We start from the raw sequence: 21,203 nt of genomic DNA, 5'->3' as shown, positions 1-21,203 counted from the left end.
TGCTGACAGTCTACAATTACCTACACAGAAAAACAGTATTAGAAAAATAATGTATTTTCAGCTTCTTCTAATGCAACTCAGCAGCTGGAGAGAGAAACAGCACCACATGACCAATCCGCTCTCCCTGGATCACCAGCATGAGTCCCTTCATGGGCCAGCATCCAAATATCACTGCTCTAGACCATGTTTTTGAGTGCTCCAAACTCTAAAGGCTCCAACAAGAGCACCTCTGCATCTTTAACAGTAAACTTTTCCAGAGTCGCCCTTCAAGTCTCCAAATCCCTTTAAAACAGGGATGGGCAAACTATGGCCTGCGGGTTCCATCCGGCCCATCAGAACTTTTAATCTGGCCCTCGAGGTCCCACCAGGGAACAAGGTCGGGGGGTTGTCCCACTCCGGCGCTTCAGCTGGTGAGCAGGGTTGGGGGCTTTCCGTACAGCTCCCGGAAGCAGCGGCATGTCCCCACTCCGGCTCCTACACGTAGGGGCAGCCAGGGGGCTCTGCACACTGCCCCTGCCCTAAGTGCCGCCCCACGCAGTTCCCATTGGCCAGGAACTGGGGCCAATGGGAGCTGCACAGGCGGCGCCTGCAGATGGGCCGCACCTCCACATAGGAGCTGGACTGGAGAGACATGCTGCTGCTTCCAGGAGCTGCTTGAGGTAAGCACTGCCCAGAGCCTGCACCTGAGCCCCCCTGACCCAGCCCCTTGCCCCAGCCTTGATCCCCCTCCTGCCCTCCAAACCCCTCAGTCCCAGCCTGAAGCACCTTCCTGCACCCCAAACCTCTCATCCCCAGCCCCACCCCAAAGCCTTCACCCCCAGCCAGAGCCCTCAACCCCCCAGTGCCTCAGCCCTGATGCCCCTCCCACCCTCCAAACCCCTCAGTCCCAGCCCAGAGCACCCTTCTGCACCCCAATTCCCTCATCCCCAGCCCCACCCCAGAGCCCATTCCCCCAGCCGGAGCCCTCATTCCCCTCCCTTCCCACCCCCAATCTTTTGAGCATTCATGGCCCGCCATACAATTTCTATACCCAGATGTTGCCCTTGGGCCAAAAAGTTTGCCCACCCCCGTTTTAAAACAACAAATCTCACTTAAGGTGCACCTCCCCATTCAAAACTAGCCATACCCAGGACCCTCCAGAATCCAAACCAAATCATCTAGTCCATAGCGGTGACAGAGAAAGTCCCATGTACTCCCACATGGCTCAGAGGGAGGGAAGAAAAAACGTTCAGCTTGAGAGTCCCCGCCCCATCCCCACACACACAACCCTTCATGTTTTTCTGCCTTACAGAGCCCATATATAATCAGTTCCAAAAGCAAAATCACTATTTCTTACTCTGAAATAAGATAGTTTAATCTCATCTTGCTGGTGTTTTCTGTAGTATTAGATTGTTTGGATTTAGGGGTACAAATACCAGCATACTAAAGAGCTACACTGGGCAAGCTACAATCATCATCCGAAGACCTAGCAATGAACTAGCTAGCAAAAATAATCTCGTCTCAATTTTATTGCATATCTTTTTACCCTCGCAGCTGCGGATAAACCACAGTCAAGAGAGTCAATTATTGACCCTATCTGAAAGCATATTTGTACAAGGACTAAAATGGTAATGCTGGAAAAGTCACATGGTTAAAGACTTGCTGATGTGGCATGGAAGTTTTCGTGCTCTGCTTACACATAATTTTCTGTATTTCTTTCCTTGTATTTTATTACTAGAGACAGTTGCACGAGAACAGGATCTTTGTTGCTTAGGAGAGCATCTGCTCCTGCTGCTTATCCTCTTCCTGAAGTCATAATCTTACGTGACATCAAAATCATTTCCAGAGCCACCAATTACAGTGTCAGAGGATTATGACTTCAGGTGGGGAATTAACAGCAGGAGCAGATGCTCTCTTTAAAAAACCCCCAAAGATCCTGTTTTCATACAAACATCCCTATTAATAAAACACAAAGGAAGTATAATATGACAGGCAGAGTTGTTTCTAAATATAAGACAGTTTTCAGCATTTTCCACAAGGCATCAGCTGCTCTTTGGAAAATTACTGGGTGTTAAAATATAGAGAGACGCAGAATTTACAAAAGTGATATGTAGCACAGAAAAGACGAGGAGAAGGAGATCTGCAATACGGGTGAGGGATAGCCTAGTTCTGCATAATAAAACGATATTAAAATTCTGGCCAGCACTGCAATGACATCTCAAACAGGCATGTAGGAGAAAAGCGGACAGGGGATTTTTGGATCTTACTAAAGATCCCCATGGCACACAAATGAATTAGATAAAGAAATGCCTTTACGGATATGACAGCCCAGTAAAACAAAAAATGCTTGACATCACAGGGACTTTATTTACTCAGATGTTGGTATGTTTTCCAATCCCAAGGAACAGGCATGCTCCTAGAGGCAGTAATAAGCAGTCTTGTACATAGTTTGCTAGGTAGATAACACAGTCATAGCCTCTGCTGGATTTAGTCCTAGAAAACAAGCCTGAAGCTGGGGAAGGGCTGGGATAGCTACCATCTAGGATGCAATAATAATAATAATGCCATTTGATTTGAATTTTTTTATTAAAATGTAATAGAGAAAAGCCACAGTAGGTGACTAAGAAAACACACCAAATGCCTTAAGAAAAGGGGGGCGGGGGGGAAATATTATGAAGCCTCTGTTGAATGGGAAATATTTTGTGAGCTAGCTGCCACCATGTCAAGTGTAATTAAAAGCTTTATTCTCAAAAGGAGTTCACAGTTCATACACAAACGCTTCCCACCATGTGAGCTTCAGAACACTGCAAGAGGCTAGGCAAGACTTATTTAAGAACTGCCAAACATGCAAGGGCTACACCAAAAAGAACCCACCTTAGCCAATCAGATGGCTTTGAACTGCTCTACTGGGGCACTATCAGAAAGCGACAATCACAAGGGATTAGTAATCTGTGAATGAGCTGTAGTTACTTGTGGGGAAGGAGGAAAAGCTCAAAGTCGGACATCTTCAGTACTTAAAATGCTGCCAGTTTTTTTTTTTTGTTTACATGAAGTTCACTTGATCATGCAACTGTATGATTGAAGCTTCAAATCAATCATGATGGGACAAGAGGATTAAAAGAATCGTACGAATACCTACAAGTAGCTCATTGACTGGCTCTTATTAAAATGAGAGGCCAGACCTCTTGTGCCAAGGAGTTAAATTTCACCTGTCAACTTCTTAGCATGCTAAAAGGCCTGGAGAACATTACACAGTGCTCCCACACCTGACCCATATAAAAGCTGGAGGGAAAGGCAATGGGGATAAATCCTGAATAGCCCCAGAAATCCTACCTCAGCCCCTTTCTCACTCACCTCCGTACAATGGACTGCTGAAGATTTTTGCAAACTGTGAGAGATTCTCCCATAAACATGTGGCACATGATGACCTCAAGACAGTTGGCCATGAATGACATCACTGCATCAGACTGCAGAGTCCCACTCCGGGAGATGATACAAAGGCGCTGGAGAGAAGAACAATGGCTCAGTGCCTGGAAGAACTGGGTGTTAGCACTGAAGTACGGCTGCTCTAGCCTGCAAGAAAAAACACAAACAAGTCAGAGGATGAATTTTAATTCTGCTTTAAAACAAGTGGGGGATGCAGCATTCGTATGGGGCTCTGAATGGTGCAATAAGCGTCTCCAAATTAGCCATGTGTTGCTCCCACTTGAAAACAGCTGGTGGATTCAGAGATCAGGAGTGGCCTGGCACTATCTATCTACACAGTACACATGGTAGTCTCATATCTGAGTGGGAGCACCATAGCAAAGGTGATATTCCAATCTCAGCCCTCTTGCTTACAGAGTGCTACTGTTCAGCAATGAGCTGTTTACAAGACAGCAGTAAACAGAGACTGAGTCAGGCCCAGACTTGGCTACGTGGCATCTGGTCAGAAGGCTAGAAGCTGGCATGGACCATGGGGCCTTGCTGCTCCAGAGGACCAAACGCTGAGCAAGCTAGTCACCATCCTCTAGGCAACAACTTCAATGTAAAAGACTCCAGGCAGAGCGAACTAAGTATGAAAAACTGATTCACGACGGACACTGATGGAGACCTAGTGCTTTTGAGCCACCCAGCTGAACATCTTCAAGCCCTGATAGGTCAGCAGAGAGGAGCTGGAAAAAGAAGAGGGGTCAGAGAAGAATCTGTCAGCACAAGCTTCTATGTGACCTCTTCTATATTTCACATGGGTTAAAGAGCTGGTCTGGATTTGATTAAGTAAAGGAATCTGACAGTCAGTCTGCAGCACATGGACTATTTCAGGAAGAAATGTGTCAATTTGAAAATGCACAGTAGAAAGTACTAAATACCTTCCCTTCCCTTTCAGAAGTTTCTGGAAGCTATCAGTTTCCACGCTGTAACTTGCAGCCTAACTAGATTCTGCATTTACAAAATAATAATTTTACAGAAAGTATCTCCACTGCAAAAGGTCAGTGTCACCAGGAAGATATGGCTGCTCAGTCCAGGTTTGCTAGAAGGATCTCAAAGCCGTTATGAGACTCAGTCATTGGGTCAGCAAAGCCAGGAGCTTGGAGATGTGTAATCCATTAGATGATAACTAGCAGACAATCCCACCCTGAACTGGATAATCTCTATCCAGCCTTCTGTGGTATGGGGGCGTATCTGAGCAACTCTTTGTCCTGATAATTGTTAAGTCATGTTTTGCGAGTCCAGAACTTTCTGGCAGTAAGGATGCTTGTGGAATGGTGTTTTTATTTGATAGCTACCCAGCAATTCACTATAGAGGTGAGCAATACCTGGTTGTCACTGAAGATCCTGCATTATACTCATTTCTCCAGTTGTGTTAAATGAAAATCAGAAACCTGCCTGATTTTTCCACATAATGGAATTTTTCGGCTGCAAGGGGAAAGTGAGTTCCGAATTGCGGGCTCATTCCGGGGCATGGCAGAGGAAAAGCTGGACCCAATTAACTCCAAGTTTTTCAAAAATGGGAGGTTCTCCATTATGTCATCATCCTAATGTGAATCTGACACAAAGACACACTGGCTCCCATTTTCTGGGTTAATAACTTCCAAACATGGGTAGGGAAAGTGGCAGAAAAATGCATACTAGTAATACTCTATTTTATTCACTAGGTGACACTGCTGCTTTGTAACATCACCTGAAATTAATTTCTAGGCTTGCAGAAAATTCTTGGTGGTTGTGGAATTAGCCAAATGTCACCCAATCCGGTTTTCAACTGACTTTATTAGAAGGTTTTAAATGTTGAGCAGCTCCTCCAGATAAAACCTTCCCCAACTCCATTTGGAAAGTTATGACACCTTAAGTAGCATTTTAGAGTAGCAGCCATGTTAGTCTGTATCTGCAAAAAGAACAGGAGTACTTGTGGCACATTAGAGACTAACAAATTTATTAGAGCATAAGCTTTTGTGGGCTACAGCCCACTTCATCGGATGTATAGAATGGCACATATAGTAAGAAGATTTTATGTACACACACACACACACACACACACACACACACACAAGTTGGAAGTTACCATACAAACTGTAAGAGGCTAATTAGTTAAGATGAGGCTTATATCATCAGAGAAAAAAAACTTATTCTAGTGATAATCAAGATGGCCCATTTAGACAGTTACAAGAAGTGTGAGGGATACGTTTACACTAGTTGAATCGATTTCCCTAAAGTTTGACCCAGCCACTCCCAGCTGGGTCATTACACATATTAATCGATTTCCCTAAAGTTAAGTATCCTCACACCTCTTGTCAACTGTCTACATGGGCCATCTGATTATCACTAGAAAAGTTTTTTTTTTCTCCTGCTGATAATAAGCTCATCTTAACTAATTAGCCTCTCACAGTTTGTATAGCAACTTCCAACTTATCTGTATGTGTGTGTATATATATAGGGATATAGATATAGAGATATCTTACTACATGTTCCATTCAATAAATCCAATGAAGTGGGCTGTAACGCACGAAAGCTTATGCTCTAATAAACTGGTTAGTCTCTAAGGTGCCACAAGTACTCCTGTTTTTTTTTTTTTCTTAAGTAGAGTGTTCTTATGGCACTGCCATGGGAGACATACAGACTTTTCCTTTGTGGGAAGCTGTACAAACCCTCTTCACCACAGACTGGGCACTCCTGAGGACAGGCATACCATAGTCCCTGCAAAGTTCTCTGGGCCTGGCCAAATGGAAACGACCACTGCATGTCAAATTGTTTTCTCCAAAGATTAGTTTTGCTATGCAACTAGCTCTTTTTGGAGATGCTTAGCCTCTCAAAGGCCAGCTCTACATTAGAAGCCCTATACCAGTATATTAGACTGGCAAAACACTCAGTGTGCACACAGCTATAATGACAAAATTGTGCTTTGTACTGGCATAAAACCGACCCCCAAGTGAAATAAGCTGTATCTGTAGCTTTACCAGTATAGTTGCATCTGCGCTAGGGATTTTTGCTGACATAGCTATGTCGGCCAGCGATCATGCCACTGTCTTTTGTGCCAGCAAAAGCCCCTCGTGTAGACAAAGCCAAAGGCTAAGCTGCTCTCCTGGCTTCTACTGCTGCTGTGCATGCTGCACCTGCTACAGACAGAAGGTGTCAGTCAGAGCTCTGAATCCAGCAGCTTTCACCAACACAAAAATATTTTTAAAAAGAAACATTTCTATTGACCTAAGTACCATCTGCAGAGCTCATGAAGAAACTTGGTGTGAGAATATTTACAGAATTTAAACCATGTCATTTCCATCACTGTTATTTAGTTATAGCTGAGGTTTCTTTATGTATCCGGATGAGTCTTGCTACCTTTGTTTGGGAGAGTTAAAGCATTCAGACTCTATGGAGAAAGGCCAATTCAGAAGCAGCAATGAAGAGAGCTTTTGGAGGGTAAATGTTCTGTGATGCTGGGCAGCATAGAGCAAACACCAGCTAAGAGAGCTAACCGGAGGTCCAATAAGAGACCAGGAGAGATGAAAGGGCTCTTTGTAGACCAACATGTTAACTTGTAATGCGCTGCACTGCCAAGACACAGTCTTAGGAATATGGCCTCCTTGGAGCCCACAGGGGCTTGAGGGTATACGGACCAGCTCTGCTTCTCAAGAACAATACAGGACACACCATCCACTCCCATCTCCACAATCCTGCTATTCAGGAGGAAAACCCTCTAATTTTCAAGCCAACACAGCTACCTTCCTTGGGACCTAGAAGCTAGTATACTCTCCTCCTTACGTTGGTCCAATAAGAACCCCCTCTTTTCCACATACACACCTTTCTAGACATGCAAGAATGAAAATGGAGATCAATAACAGGCCCTCACCTGAGATCCCTCAAGCACTTGCAGTGCTTCAGCATGTCCATGAGGGCAGACATATAGACCACTTTTCCCATCATGCCCAGATTGGCTAACGAGAGAGTCCGCAGATGCTGGCACTGCAATCCAATGCTAACAAGCCCAGAACCAGTCAGGATATTAGGCATCTGTGCTAAAGTGAGGTTCTGCAAAAAGTTCAACTGGCCAATGGAAGCCACCTCTGAATCCCCAACACTCTGTGCCCGGCTGCAAGGGGGCAGAGAGTTCCGAATTGCTGGCTCATTCCGGGGCATGGCAGAGGAAAAGCTGGACCCAATTAACTCCAAGTTTTTCAAAAATGGGAGGTTCTCCAATAGAGTCCAAAACACAGAGGATTGAGACTTCTGATTTGACTGTTCCAAGAAGTTCCTGGCATATGTTGGCACCCCAATCCGGATTTTCTTTCCAAGGCCTGGGGACACCACATTAGTCACAGACTGCACAGGTGGCTTGTCTGTGATTGTAGGAACATCTGTGATGGAGCAAACTGGCAGCGCCAAAGACAGCAGGTGCCTTAGCCGTGCCAGGAGCTGGCACAAATGCTTCCCTAGGCTTTCCGAGCTGTGATGGTGAGCAGCAGAAAGATTCAGATGTTTCAAATTGCAGCAGGAAACAACCAGACTCTCCAGAATGCTGCTGTCAATATCATCTTCTGCCTTCCGAAACAAAGCGTCAGAAGACAAACAGTGAATGCAGCCACTGAGATTCAAACTGGTCAAGCTTTTGAGGTCCTTCCCACCATTAATAACCCGCAGGATAAGGTGGCCACCAGATAAGGTGCAGCGGCTAAAGCTGAAGTAGAAAGGGTTGTTGAACTTCAAGTGCTGAAGGAGGCCAGATCCATTAATCCAGGATTTGGGCAACTGCAAAGCATCCAAACATACATTTCGAGCCATGGAGTCCAAAAGGTTTTTAGTGGTTCCACTCTCTGCAAAACTGCCAGGGGCAGAAATGAGGAAGGCATGAAGATTCTCTGGGGTCCGGTCACTTAGCACTGCCAGATACAGCCTCACCACCTCCTGATTGACATAGCCAGGGGCCAACCTAGCATAAAAGATACGAAGTTTCTGGTAGTGGGGGACGTTACTTTCACCCACCATCAGCTGGCCAGACAAAATGAAGCCTTCTCGGGATCGGTCTAGGATCTCAAAATAGAGCAGCAATTTCTCAAGGCTGGTGCAGCACGGAACCACCCCATATGATGGTGTGTAAAGGGTCTGCTTGAGCTCCAGTACATGACTAAGTGTGGCTTTACATTCACTGCTCAACTGGCTGGCATCAAAACCAGGGTTTACATCAATTGCCAGTGATCGCAAGTGCTGGAGAGCAGAGAGCATCTTGGAGAGGCGGAGGGAGGTGAGATGGCAGCCAGACAAGTTCAGCTTCACCAGGTCCTTGCATCGTATTACATGGTCAATGGTGGAACTGGGCAGCCAGTAGCAGCCAGCCATGTTCAGCTGGTGGATCTCTTTTCCAATCCCCCTCATTAGCTGCTTCACTTTGTCCTTGTTGACCTATATTTAAAACACAAACTGCTTTAGTAACATTGAAGAGGATGCTTAATTATACTGCCTCACTTCTCTGTGCCTCAGTTTCCCATCTCACAATGGGGATAATGACACACACACCCTCTATTAGAGTGTTTTGAGACCCTTGGATGAAATGCACAATATAAATATTAAGTATCTTATTGTTGTAACTGCTGGTAGTTTGTTTTACCCTTCAGACTTAGGATCTTGAAGATTACATTTCACTTAGTTTCTAGTTTGAGTTTGCATTACTGACTGACCCTAACAGGTGCTAAGTGACAATGACTGACAGGAATTGAGGGCATTCACCATTTCTCAGCTTCAGGCCCTATGTCTTCAGAATTATGCATCTGTGGAACAGCTCAAGTTGACAGAGGAACAACTGCTTCTTCTCTCTGCTTCATCCACTTTCCAGCCCATTCCACATTAGATGAAATAAGCTTTCTCCCTTTCCTACACTTAGAGACACAGTCAACTTAAAAGTCACACTTCTACCTGGAAGTTTTTTACTACCTAATATCATTACAACACTTAAAATTTTCTATAACCAAGAGACAGGAAAATACATTTGTCGGTTTTAGTTTACTTTGTGTAGTCATTTCCCCCTGTTCACGTGGGTGCTTCACTAACATGAAGAGAAACAAATTCTAAAGAAATAAGAAACATTGTAATGACATCTTATTATCATCCTGGGAAGAAAAATGATCAAAGCTACATTTAACTTTTTTTAAAGCTACTTGTTTTCAAGTTGTTACTATCCCTTTAGTTTATCACCTGCGGGATATTACATACAATAAGTTGTTTTAAAATATAGTTAAGTGATTTGGAATTCTGTGACATTCTGAAATAGTTCTACTGTACATTCTAGTTAAGAATTTTTTTTAAAACAGCAATATGGAAAACCCGAAGTGGTTGTAACATTGGCTTTCTGGACTACATCCTAAACTAAGTGACACAGGTCTCTGGAGTAGCCATACTAACTGTTCTAATTCTTAAGAAATCCCCCCCCCCACCCCTTCCCTCCAAGTCAGGGCTTGAAGGATATAACTATGTTTATGATTTGTTTTGTACTTGGAGAAATCAGTCTGCCTTCATATTCTCAGAAGCAGCCCCCTCTGGCAGCCTGCCACAATCCCCATGCCCCATCTGGGCATAAAACCAGCCTCTCACGCACCTGATATTCTTTATGAAGTAGCACCGTGTGGGTTAAACTCTTGTCAAGACAAAGAGTTGCAAGCTTCCTGCAGGTTCTCCTCACATTCAGAACAAGGTCTGTGCAAGGAACATAGCTCAGGATGTGCAAAAGGATCTCATCTGAGAACTCCATCAGGTTGATGCCATTACTGTCCTCCCCAATCTCTGCACTCAGCATCTCCTGAAAGGAAAGAGCAGCAAGTCAGCTCAGAAGCCTCATGGAGTTAATGAGAGACAGAGGAGAAAAAACAGACCTGGAAAGAACAGGATTTATAAAATAAGCCAAGGTGGAAATGGATGAAGCCTCACGTATTCAGCCATTGGCTACTACTGTCTACAGAGTCAAACTTTCCTCTAGATCAGATTTTGCACTCTTGCCTTGCCAATACTGCAGTGTCTTCTCCTTGTTTTGCCAATTCATCAGACTCCTTCTAAATGCTGATTTAGAAACAGAATAAAACCCCTTTATGCTTATTCTGCTTTTGTAGTTTATTGCTATGGTGTTGTTACTAAACTAGTTAATTCCCAGTACTGCCCAAGACCTGCTTTGGAATTGGGAAAGTGATTTCCCCCTACTTCAGAAATGCAACCTATCACCTCTATTCCCCCGACCCTCAAGACATGTGACCTAAGTAAGAACCTCTACTTAGTCTCATCCTTTATAACAACATCTGCCTTCAGTTTATTTGTACATTTTACATCAGCTGTTTACATCATTTGAAACTACAGAAATTGCAAAGCCATATTCCCTCTATGGTTAGTACAAAGCCATATTTCACCTCTGTTTTTCCTTTGTATCCTCTCTCCCTTGAGATCACATGTCATGGCAAGAATTCCCAGGTAACAGACTATTAATCCCAGAGCTCATCAACACTGCAGCAGCCACTGGGAATGATTCTGTAGCAAAGTGATACTGCATTCTCCCTCTCCACCCAGGCATAAGTGCAGGGCATTTACAGCATGCCTACACAGAGATAAGAACCAAACTAGATTATTAAAGACCCTCAAGGAAATTCTGTCCCATTGAAATCAATGGGAGTTTTGCCACTGATTTTGATGAGGGCCAGGATTTCTCCTCCTGTCTTTAAAAGAGCTCAAATTGAGTTTGCTGAACTGACTGAAAGCCATGCAGTATCCTAAACATATATGATATATGAGTTTGGTCCTATGGTCAGACTCTGTTTTAAGAGTCTAGACATGCATTTTCTAAACTACGGAGAAAACATTTTAAGCCAGTACAGAAAATAAATACCCAGCACAGACATGGCCAAATATCCCACCAACACACTGCACTACAGCTAGAGCACTGAAAGAGCTGAACCGCTCCTTTAACTATCATTTCAGTGATACGTGATTATGCAGTTCTCATGGATAATGAAAGATGCATGAAGCAAAAACCACAATTTATACATTCCTACTAACTCAGAAAGAATTCATCCATGAGTAAGAACCTAGACAACTCCCCTTCCAGTTTAACTAAACAACTCATAGGCGGGCACTGATCGCCAAACATGGAAGTGAAAGGATCGCCTAGCAGGCCCCAGAATTAGCCTACCTTGATCTAAGGTTACTTTCCGTTCATTTTGACATTCTAATCCCTTCCATAGTGCTTTCCTTTGTTCTAATCAAGAACAACTATGACAACAGTCCTTGGGTCTCGAAAGAAAACGAAGCCAAAACACCACCAATGGGATCAAAACAACTCGGGAGCAGGGGAGCGTGAGGTTAGAATCATAGAAATGTAGGGCTGCAGGGGCTCGCAAGAGAAGAGTCCAGCCCCCTGCCCTGAGACAGGCCCAAATAAACCCGGACCATCCCGGACAGAGGTTTGTTCCGCCGATTCTTAAAAGCCTGCGAGGAAGGGGATTCCACGAAGTGAAAGGCGGGGAATGGTGATTGTACCGCTGAGAAAGGCGGCAGCCTGCCCTCGAGGGCCCCCGCCAGAGCAAGGGGGCATCGGTGCGGCGCCCCCGCCCGAGAGTGGGGGCTAGGAGAGCTCAGCCTCCCTGGCCCACTCAGGACAGGGCCTTGCGGCGGGGGCGGGGCGGAATATACGGGGAAGCTGGGCCGGCCGGGCCCCTAAGGAAGAGGCTTTGTGTGGAGGGATGCAGGCGGGAGGGGGCGGAGTGGGGTAGAGAGGGAGGGGCGGGGGGTTGCTATGGGGCCGGGCCGCTGCCGCTGCCCCTCCCCCCCAGCTTTACCTGTCCCGGGGCGAACATGGTCTCCCAACAGCCGCCTCCGGAGCCCGGGCCGCCCTCCCGAGCCGCTTAAACAAGCCGCTTCTCCGGCTTCAGGATCACGCCCACGCTTCCGGCGCACCTCTGACCTCACTTCCGCTCTGTCTCCTGGGCCGGCCCCGCCCCCTCGCCTTCATCTTGGGAGTGGCAGCGGCTTCTCGGCGCTGTCCTTTTGCCGCCATGTTGGGAGTGGCACAGCCGCTCATTCGTGCCGCCATCTTGAGTGTGGCAGTGACTCTCGCCCCCTTCCTAGCCGTCATGTTGGGAGTGGCACTAGGCAATCCCTGATCCCTTATGCAAAAAGAAAAGGAGTACTTGTGGCACCTTAGAGACTAAAAAATTTATTAGAGCATAAGCTTTCGTGAGCTACAGCTCACTTCATCGGATGCATCCGATGAAGTGAGCTGTAGCTCACGAAAGCTTATGCTCTAATAAATTTGTTAGTCTCTAAGGTGCCACAAGTACTCCTTTTCTTTTTGAGAATACAGACTAACACGGCTGCTACTCTGATCCCTTATGGCAATTCTTCCAAGCGTTCTTTGAGCCATGGTATGAGATTAGACGGAGAATCGTCTCTAGACTCTCTGCCATAGGTCCTGATAGCCTGGGCCAACAAAACCTCCCTCTAGAAAAGATCTCATCATTCCATACTACAGTCATAGGGTTTTCACTGTTGCCAACCCCAAGCAACATGAGTCAGGTGCCAAAAAAACCCCATAAACTTGGTTTAGAAAGCAAGAGATGTTATTAAAGTAATACCTGGGAGAGGGGGTCTTTTAACTTCCCTTCCAGTTTCTGAGCCATTAGGGAATCACGTTTTCAAGCATTTATCGCAGCTAATAATTTACTCTTTTTTTTTAAATGAAAGCCAGGGGTTGTTGCATAATCCCATGACTCCAAGAGCTGGGACTTTAGGACAAGCAGAAAATATGGTGAGATTCACGATAAACTCATAAGAGTTGGTAACTCTGGTTTCAGCTTCGTGTCTATAGAACCCTGTGAAATTTCTGCAGCTTCATATTGGTTTCAGCCCTATTAAATTGTATAGGACTTTGCCTGAAGGCCTGTCTATCCGCTATCACACACTACTCCCTCATTGAAAGCATTTATTGTACCCTGTTACAAACAGAGTACAACACTTCAGACATTTATTAATTAATTAAGCCTCAATCCTGCAGTCGGATCGTGCAGATGGACTCTTTTGTTTGTGTGGATCAAGCAGCAGGGTCGTGGCCTTATATTGTGTGATGCCAAGCCACAATGAGGCCCAGATCCCATCAGTGGCCTCTATGTGTTATCGCATTACACACAAAAAATGATATTATGAACGGGAATGCATTCAATATCAAGTGAAATAAAAATAGACATATAGGAAAAATTAAACCGATCTGTTTAGTCAAGTTTTGCTCAATAAGCTGAAAATGGGGTATACAGACGGCATACAGCTGATTGTAGGGTTAAGTTTCTTTAGATTTACCTCTATATTGTTTAAAACAATTTTTGAGCAGTAAAACCTAGACAAGAATCCATCCTCATGGGTCAATGCATGTAAGAGAACCTTCTTATTGTGTATTTAGCGAAATGTATTATTATTATTAAACATGTATGTTGTGATACTGCTAAGAGGCAGTCACTTCATTGCCTCATTGAGTTAGGCACTGTGCAAATATATAGTGAATGACAATCACAAAAACACAAATTTCACTGTATCTGTGCCCAGAAACATTGCAAGGGGGGCAGTGAAATTTTTTTTAAATATATCTTAAATGGTGTCAGGTAACACAGCATGGGCTACTGAAAAGCGAGCCCCAAAGCCCACATCTCCCATCCACAGCAACAGATCCATTCTGATGTGATTTGCTTGAGCAAGACAGCAACTCGCTTTACTTTGTTCCACAAGTGATACTCCATCATAGACTTTAGCTCCAAACAGACCGAGAGGTTGCTCACAAACTCCTAGCATAATTCAAAACCACAACTCAGTGCTGCAAATGTCAATCAACCCCCTGAGAAGTCATCGAAAATGACCCTTGGCAGCAGTTACTGATCCCTCCAGCAAAATTCTGGCTCCGCCTATGAGTCACCTTGCTGTTCTGATTGGTGTATTCAAATGAAGTTTGACTATTAACACATCTAGCTTTGCAGGGCATTGCAGTTTTGTTTTCCCAGAGGAATTTGTTCATTCGATGGCTTCCATTAGGATCCATTTTGAGGAGGGAATGCAAAGGCCTTGCCAATATTTGGAATTATCCCTGATCCAGCAAGCATAGCAGCTGCACTGAAGCAAATCTCAAGTGTAAACAAAGAAAGCTAAGGTAGAGCTCACCCTACTTTTGTAACCCATGCCCACTTGGTGTGGCATTTTGTCCCCTTCTTGTGGTGACTAGGCCACATGCAGAGGTTGATAAGTCTTGAATACCATGTGCTGTTGTGGTTGCCCCATCTCAAAAAAGATATATTAGAATTGGAAACGGTACAGAGAAGGGCAACAAAAATGATTAAAGGTATGGAACAGCTTCCATATGAGGAGAGATTTAAAAAGATTGGAGCTGTTCAGTTTAGAAATCAAAAGATGACTAAGGGGGAGGGGAATATGATGGAGGTCTATAAAATCATGAATGATGTGGAGAAAGTGAATAGGGAAGTGCTCTTTACCTCGTCACATAACACAAGAACTAAGGGGTCACCCAGTGAAATTGACAGGCAGCAGGTTTAAAACAAAGATAAGGAAGCATTTCTTTACACAGTGCACTGTCAACCTGTGGAACTCATTGCCAGGGGATGTTGTGAAGGCCAAAGTATAACTGGATTCAGAAAAGAATTAGATAAGTTCATCTCTATCACCAGCTATTAGCCAAAATGATCAGGGACGCATGCCCTCTGGTGTTCCTAAACTTCCAACTGCTACAATCTGGAATTGGATGATAGGGATAGATCACTCAAAATTGCCTTATTCTGTTCATTCTTTCTGAGCCACCTGGCATTGGCACTGTCAGAAGGCAGGATACTGAGCTAGATGGACCATTGGTCTGACCCAGTATGGCTCTTCTTATATTCTATAGCATCAGCTAACAGAAACACCTCTTTAGCACAAGGTGCAGCAGCTTACGCTTTAAGATTCAGAGTTATAGGGTTCAATCCCCACTGCTGATAACTCACCCAGGAATGTTATATTACAGTTTCAAACAGATGGTGAGTGCAAGTTACCTCATTTGCATTGCTGGGTACTGATGGCAGAATCTCAAGTACAGAAACCACCAAATTGATGGATTTTCTGTAGCGACATGTATGATTTTAGATTTTGTTTTCATATAAAGGGTTCCTTAAAGATGACCTAGAAAAGACAAAAATGAGTAGTTGCTCTGTTTCATTCTGAAGTCATGAACAAGGCATTAAAAGACTGGGTTGAGGGGTGCGCATATTTTTAAACTTAGAAATATCAGGAGCCTTAAGTCTTGTCATACCTGTTTTGCTAGCAGTGTCCCTTGGAGGGCCCAGAGCTATGGAGTGAGAGCTCTTTCAACCCTTGATTGTTTGATGGCAGAGAGTGTAGCATCTTTTACAAGACATGTTTTATGTTCACTGTTTGGCAGGTGCTGGAATTAAATAGAAGTTATCAAAACCAAACCAAAAGCGTATTTTAAAATCTAAATAACAATCACACAGTCCCCTCAATCAGGATTGACTTGCTTAGTATGGGTGAGATCACTAACCTGCCCATTTTCTAGTCATCCATATAATTTTTCAGGAAAAAAGGGTAGACAAGACCTGAATTTCCAATGTAAAATACAGGCAAAATAAACAACTAAAACAACAGGGCCAGCATGATAGGCGTAAAACACCTGGAGGGCAGCGCCTGTTCTGTGCATGCAGAAGGTGTAGCACGGAAGGTGAAGATGGAGGGAATGTAAATGTGGCTGCTATAGGGACCTTAAGGCTCCCAGTGTAATTTAGGCACACTGGGTGTGGCTGTAAAATACAGCAATCTCCCCAGTGATGGCCATGCATTGCAATGAAAGTTGGAATAGCTATAATAGCATATGATATGGCCCCATTCCTCTCGCCACCAGTTTGCCACCTTCTTGGGAATTATGGGCGGTAGGGGGCCAGCCAGAGCACAATGCCATGTCTAGCAACTATATAATGTAGTTTAGCAGCCACTTTGCAAAAAAACAGAAACACCACTTCCTTCAGAACATGGAACTCTTCCTCTGAGCACAAAGAATACTTACAACCCATTTCAATGACAAAATCCCAGTCAAAACATTCTTTATCTGCTGCTTGACAATAGACTTTTCCCAAAGGGGGCATGTAATGCGTTGACACCATATGATAGCTTAGTTTGTTTGCATGAGTTTAACCTGTAGCCAACAGCTCTGCACCTTCACTGGTGCTACACACAGCTGCTAAAATGAATTGTACCATCACTAACGATAAACTTTTCTCTGCAGTATAACAAGCTATACTTTCTGTTAACTAGAGCTTGTAAGGCCATCTGTAACTGCGCCATCTGATGACACCCAATAATATTCCAGGTGGTTGGGAAACATTGAAAAGTAAGGAGGATGATGATCAATTAATGCAGGAGCTAAATCCCAAAAGAAGAAACAATCTCCTTTACCAAGGACATCACTAATCTGTTTTGATAGCTTGCATCCGTAAGCTGATCAGTGAGGTGACTTCCTTGTTCCCAAGCTGATTACAGAGCACACATCTTGCTGCTGGTGTCTGTCTATATCACTAGTGAAAGTTGAGCGAAGTTTAGTGAAGAAGGACGAAAAATCAGATAAGCCTGGGCCCAATTAGCCTTCTTCTCCCAATCAAATGAAGTGTGGCATTGACTGGGAAGTTGAGTTAAGGCTAGATGGCTGAGGATTAAACCCATGACATGGTGTCTCAAAGATAGTTGAGGAAGGTGAAGCTAAGACAAATGGGAATTCTTGGGCCTTCCAGAAGGATATGGAAAAATCCCCTAAAAAATCCAAATGAGGGTGGATCCTAGTCACCGGCACCCAAAATACGGACACACATACCAGGTAGAGCTGAGAAATCGACTTACCCAATGGCCAAAGAAAAAAGGAATTCACTTGGATTCTGTATTGTGTGTACGCTGAGGAAGTCCCAGCAGCATTATGTGAAGAGCACCTGTTCACTGACCAGTGACCAGGGTCAGAAGTCCCAGCTAGGTATAAAGTGAGAAAGCAGAGACTGGAACAAGAGGGACTCCCCCATCTGGGAAGATGAGAGCCTTATTTGAAATGCAAATATATTTGATGAATAAATATACTATATGTAGCACTGAATCCATGTCGTGGTTCACTGACAAACTCATGCAATGATGGTAATAACACATTGCCCTTCCATAGCCTCTTTCTTCTAAGGAGCTCACGGCCACTTTACCATGGTGCGTATCGTTCTCTCTAATCTACAGCCGAGAGAAGCAGTACAGTGATTGTGAACTTGTGCATGGTCACAGTGAGTCAGTGGTAGCACACAGTATAGCGTCAACATCTCCTGACTCCCAGACCTCTGCCAGAACCAGTGCACTGTGCATGACTACTTTTGATTAAGGACACGCATTCTTCCAGTGGCCAGTGATTCAGTGGGACTAGAGTCAGTGGAAAGATATATTACCCCCAACCTATAAATGGCTAGAAATAAATTCCCAGTTCTAGCTCAACACTAATTAGCGTTAGGAAGAAATGACTATGTATAAAAAACATCCCCTCGCTCGCTAAAGGAAAACACCCCAGGAGTTCACAGTCCTGAGTAGTGAGTAATGTTTTCCCCAGGGTGACACAAAATTCTTTTCTCCAGCATGTAATCACTAAGAGACACAATTACCAAGCCTTATCCAAGGAACCTAATAAGAATCTATACATGTTGCTTCGGTATGGCATAACGCATAAAGTTCTTGGTTAGCCAAGGCGATAAGCCATACCAGAAGAACCTTGTAAGAAGCATGTGCACTTCACTGGTCGGTTGACTGTATCTGCAAGGGAAAAGAATCAGAGAAGCCCTTGCAAAAGCATTTCCAAAACCACTTTGATAACCCTGACCTCACTGACAAGCCCTCGGAAGCAGGAAACACAAGCACTGCCACCTTACAAAAAACATCCTCTAGTGAAACAATTCCCCTGTTTAGTTACATAGCTATATGTATATATGCTCTTCCTGTGGCTTTTACTGCTGAGGATAGTTGCCTGGCCACTTAGATCTTCATAAATAGCTGCCTCCTGCTGTTTCTTTCCCCTGCACCTCTTATGTCATAATCTTCCATTTGTATCACAACAACCATTTCAACAGCAACTTCTTCAGTCAGAAAGGAAAGCAGGAGTTAGACTTTTATACACTAGCTCTGTGGCATCACCACGCTTTAAGGGACAAGCTAAGAGACATGGGTTTAGATCATCCTCTATCCCCCAAACACGTTTGGAAACGGAGTTTCTGCAAGTAAGTATATATTAATAGGGTGACAGACCAAGACTAGCAGACCCAAAAGTAAGCTGAGCTCCCATCGTTAATACACTGCCATTCATGGAGACAGAATGCATAGATCTGCAAGCTGAAAGATGGTTTATATTGTAGGCAGCTTGATAGCTAGGCAAAACCGGACAAGGCTGAAAGAGCAGATGAAGAAAGCTTATGCTCAAATAGATTTGTTAGTCTCTAAGGTGCCACAAGTGCTCCTTTTCTTTTTGCTGATACAGACTAACACGGCAGCTACTCTGAAACCAGATAAAGATTGAATTTTAGCCTCAAACTGGTTCCTGCCTTCATTCTGTTTTAAAGGGTGATCAATAGGCAGTCCTTTAGCACTGGTAGGCTATAAAAGCCTTGGAAAATCATTACATAGACTAGCTCAGCCTCAGTTTCTAGTCACAAAAAGAAAAGGAGTACTTGTGGCACCTTAGAGACTAACAAATTTATTTAAGCATAAGTTTTCGTGAGCTACAGCTCACTTAATCGGAAGCTGTAGCTCACGAAAGCTTATGCTCAAATAAATTTGTTAGTCTCTAAGGTGCCACAAGTACTCCTTTTCTTTTTGCGAATACAGACTAACACGCTGCTACTCTGAAACCTGTCAGTTTCTAGTCAGCTGCTCTCAACTGGATGAGAGAGGTGAGGGCCTGACCCCACAGAGCTGTGCCATTGTTCATGCTGGAACATCCTCCTTTGAATCCCTCAAGGCTACCTATAGTGTAAAAAAAATAAAATTAATACAGATGTCACAGTGTATGTAGTGGAGAGGCTGCAGTGTCTAAGGGTGGAACTCAAGAAACCCTGGGTAAGCCAATTCACCCTCTGTGCCTGTTTTGTTTGTTTAGGCAAGTTCTTTGGCACAGGGACAGTATGCACAGTACCCAAAATAAATGGGGCTTGATCTGTCGGGGTCTCTATACCAGTCAATTACATGGCCTATTTATCTCTCCCTTATCCATTTAAAAGGATGGCATTGAGATGACTCTATAGCAGGGCCATACCTAGCCCAGTTTGGTTGCTCTATAAATAAAACCCCTACTTCTCTGAGAGTTTTGCTATTGACTTCCTTAGAAGTGGTTACATCAAGCAAAAGGGAAACTAGTGTCTGCAAGCCTGGACAGTCACTAAAGCTAGGATTAAGCATGAAGGGGCTTTGTGTATCTACTCTTAGATTGCCAGGCCAAGAGGTGTGCAGCAGATTAATGCCTCTGCTAACTGACTTTTGCAGATAATGTAGCTAGCTACTATCAATCAGTTTTGCTTATAAACATAGGGTTTATTTATGGGTGAGGTACCAGATTCCTGGGTAGTTGTAGCATGGATAGGAGCATGTAATTGATTCATGGGGATTTTAAATCTTGTAAGTGCATGGTGAGAGACTTCACGGTTCTGCCTGGGGCACATCACTGCACACCTGGCAGTACTCACCCCCCCAGATCAAAGCCAGAGTTCCCAGGGTTACATCTTATTAGGATAGTGCAGGGCAGGTAGAGAGCTATTGCAGCAACTCTTCTTCCAACCTTCCCCCCCCCCCCCCCCACACACACACACTTCTGACATAACCTTGCTAGGGAGCCTGCTCATGTCATTACCTCCATGCTTGATTTTCAGAGCTGTTCAGCACCCTGAAGTTGGAGGTACGAGTGCTCAGTTCTGCATTACACCATAATCTGTGTCCTAGGGCAACTAGGGAGTTGCAAGTGGAGAGAAGGGAAATGAAGTCTGATCTGGTCCATTCCCAACTGCTGGGTTTAAGCAGCCCTTTAACCCAAGGGCAATGCCATTCTGCCCCTTACAGATCTGAGGGCGCAATAGGAAAGTTTCAGTGTGACAGCAACTAAGTCAGAGTTGCACCAACATGCCTCTGCTACAGCCAAAAAGCAGTAGACACACCTCATACCCTTCTTCCTCCTCCCCCCCCCCCCCGATGTGCCAGGAGTAGGGTTGCTTTCACCATGACAAAAAGAAAAGGAGTACTTGTGGCACTTTAGAGTCTTTTATCGGATGCACGACTGCTACTCTGAAACCTTTCACCATGACAGTAGTCTTGGCCATCTCTGCTTGGATTCCTCTAGGAGCAAGCAGATGGAAGTGGAAGCAGAACAGGGGGTGCACACACACTTTAAGGACACAAACTGGTCACCACTGGTGAAGTCTGTCTGCTTTAGTGCAGTGGCATCTAATGGCTCAGGACTGGCCTTTGGTAGGATCCAAGGAATGAAGTGAGAAGGTTCCAGGAGAGAGACTTGCTCTTGCTGCAGGCTCTGGAGTAGGTGCAGCCAGCGTTTGAGCTCTGCACCACATCTTGAGCTTGCCTTCCCACCCTACCTCATCCCAGCTGGGAATGGGTCTTCTCCCCAAACCCAGTAGCTGGACATGATCCATGTATGTAGTGAAGTGAGAAAAAGAGTCAACATCAGCCAAGCC

At 44.5% G+C, this 21,203-nt stretch overlaps 1 protein-coding gene across 7 annotated transcripts in view; it reads right to left on the bottom strand.

Moving 5' to 3' along the window:
- Positions 1–12,403, bottom strand: part of FBXL18 (F-box and leucine rich repeat protein 18) — an 88,639-nt gene extending 76,236 nt beyond the window's left edge. For 4 of the 7 annotated variants that reach the window (XR_005295333.2, XR_005295332.2, XM_038419856.2 and 1 more), the window contains exons 1-4: positions 12,258–12,392; positions 10,037–10,237; positions 7,301–8,847; positions 3,334–3,552 (exon numbers count right to left, since the gene is read on the bottom strand). Coding sequence is in view for 5 of the 7 variants with exons in the window: in XM_038419856.2 (XP_038275784.1) it covers positions 3,334–3,552; positions 7,301–8,847; positions 10,037–10,237; positions 12,258–12,275 (1,985 nt within the window). In the remaining 2 variants the exon portion in view is untranslated. Of the gene's footprint in view, positions 1–3,333; positions 3,553–7,300; positions 9,510–10,036; positions 10,238–11,611; positions 11,714–12,257 lie in introns of those variants that run through there. The other 3 variants (XM_038419855.2, XM_043493633.1, XM_043493635.1) reach the window with 3 other exon arrangements.
- Positions 12,404–21,203: the final 8,800 nt, after the last annotated feature.

The sequence above is a fragment of the Dermochelys coriacea genome, chromosome 10 (genome assembly GCF_009764565.3).
Source record: "Dermochelys coriacea isolate rDerCor1 chromosome 10, rDerCor1.pri.v4, whole genome shotgun sequence".
NCBI classification, from domain to species: domain Eukaryota; kingdom Metazoa; phylum Chordata; order Testudines; family Dermochelyidae; genus Dermochelys; species Dermochelys coriacea.
This window is presented reverse-complemented; position numbering and strand designations above follow the sequence as displayed.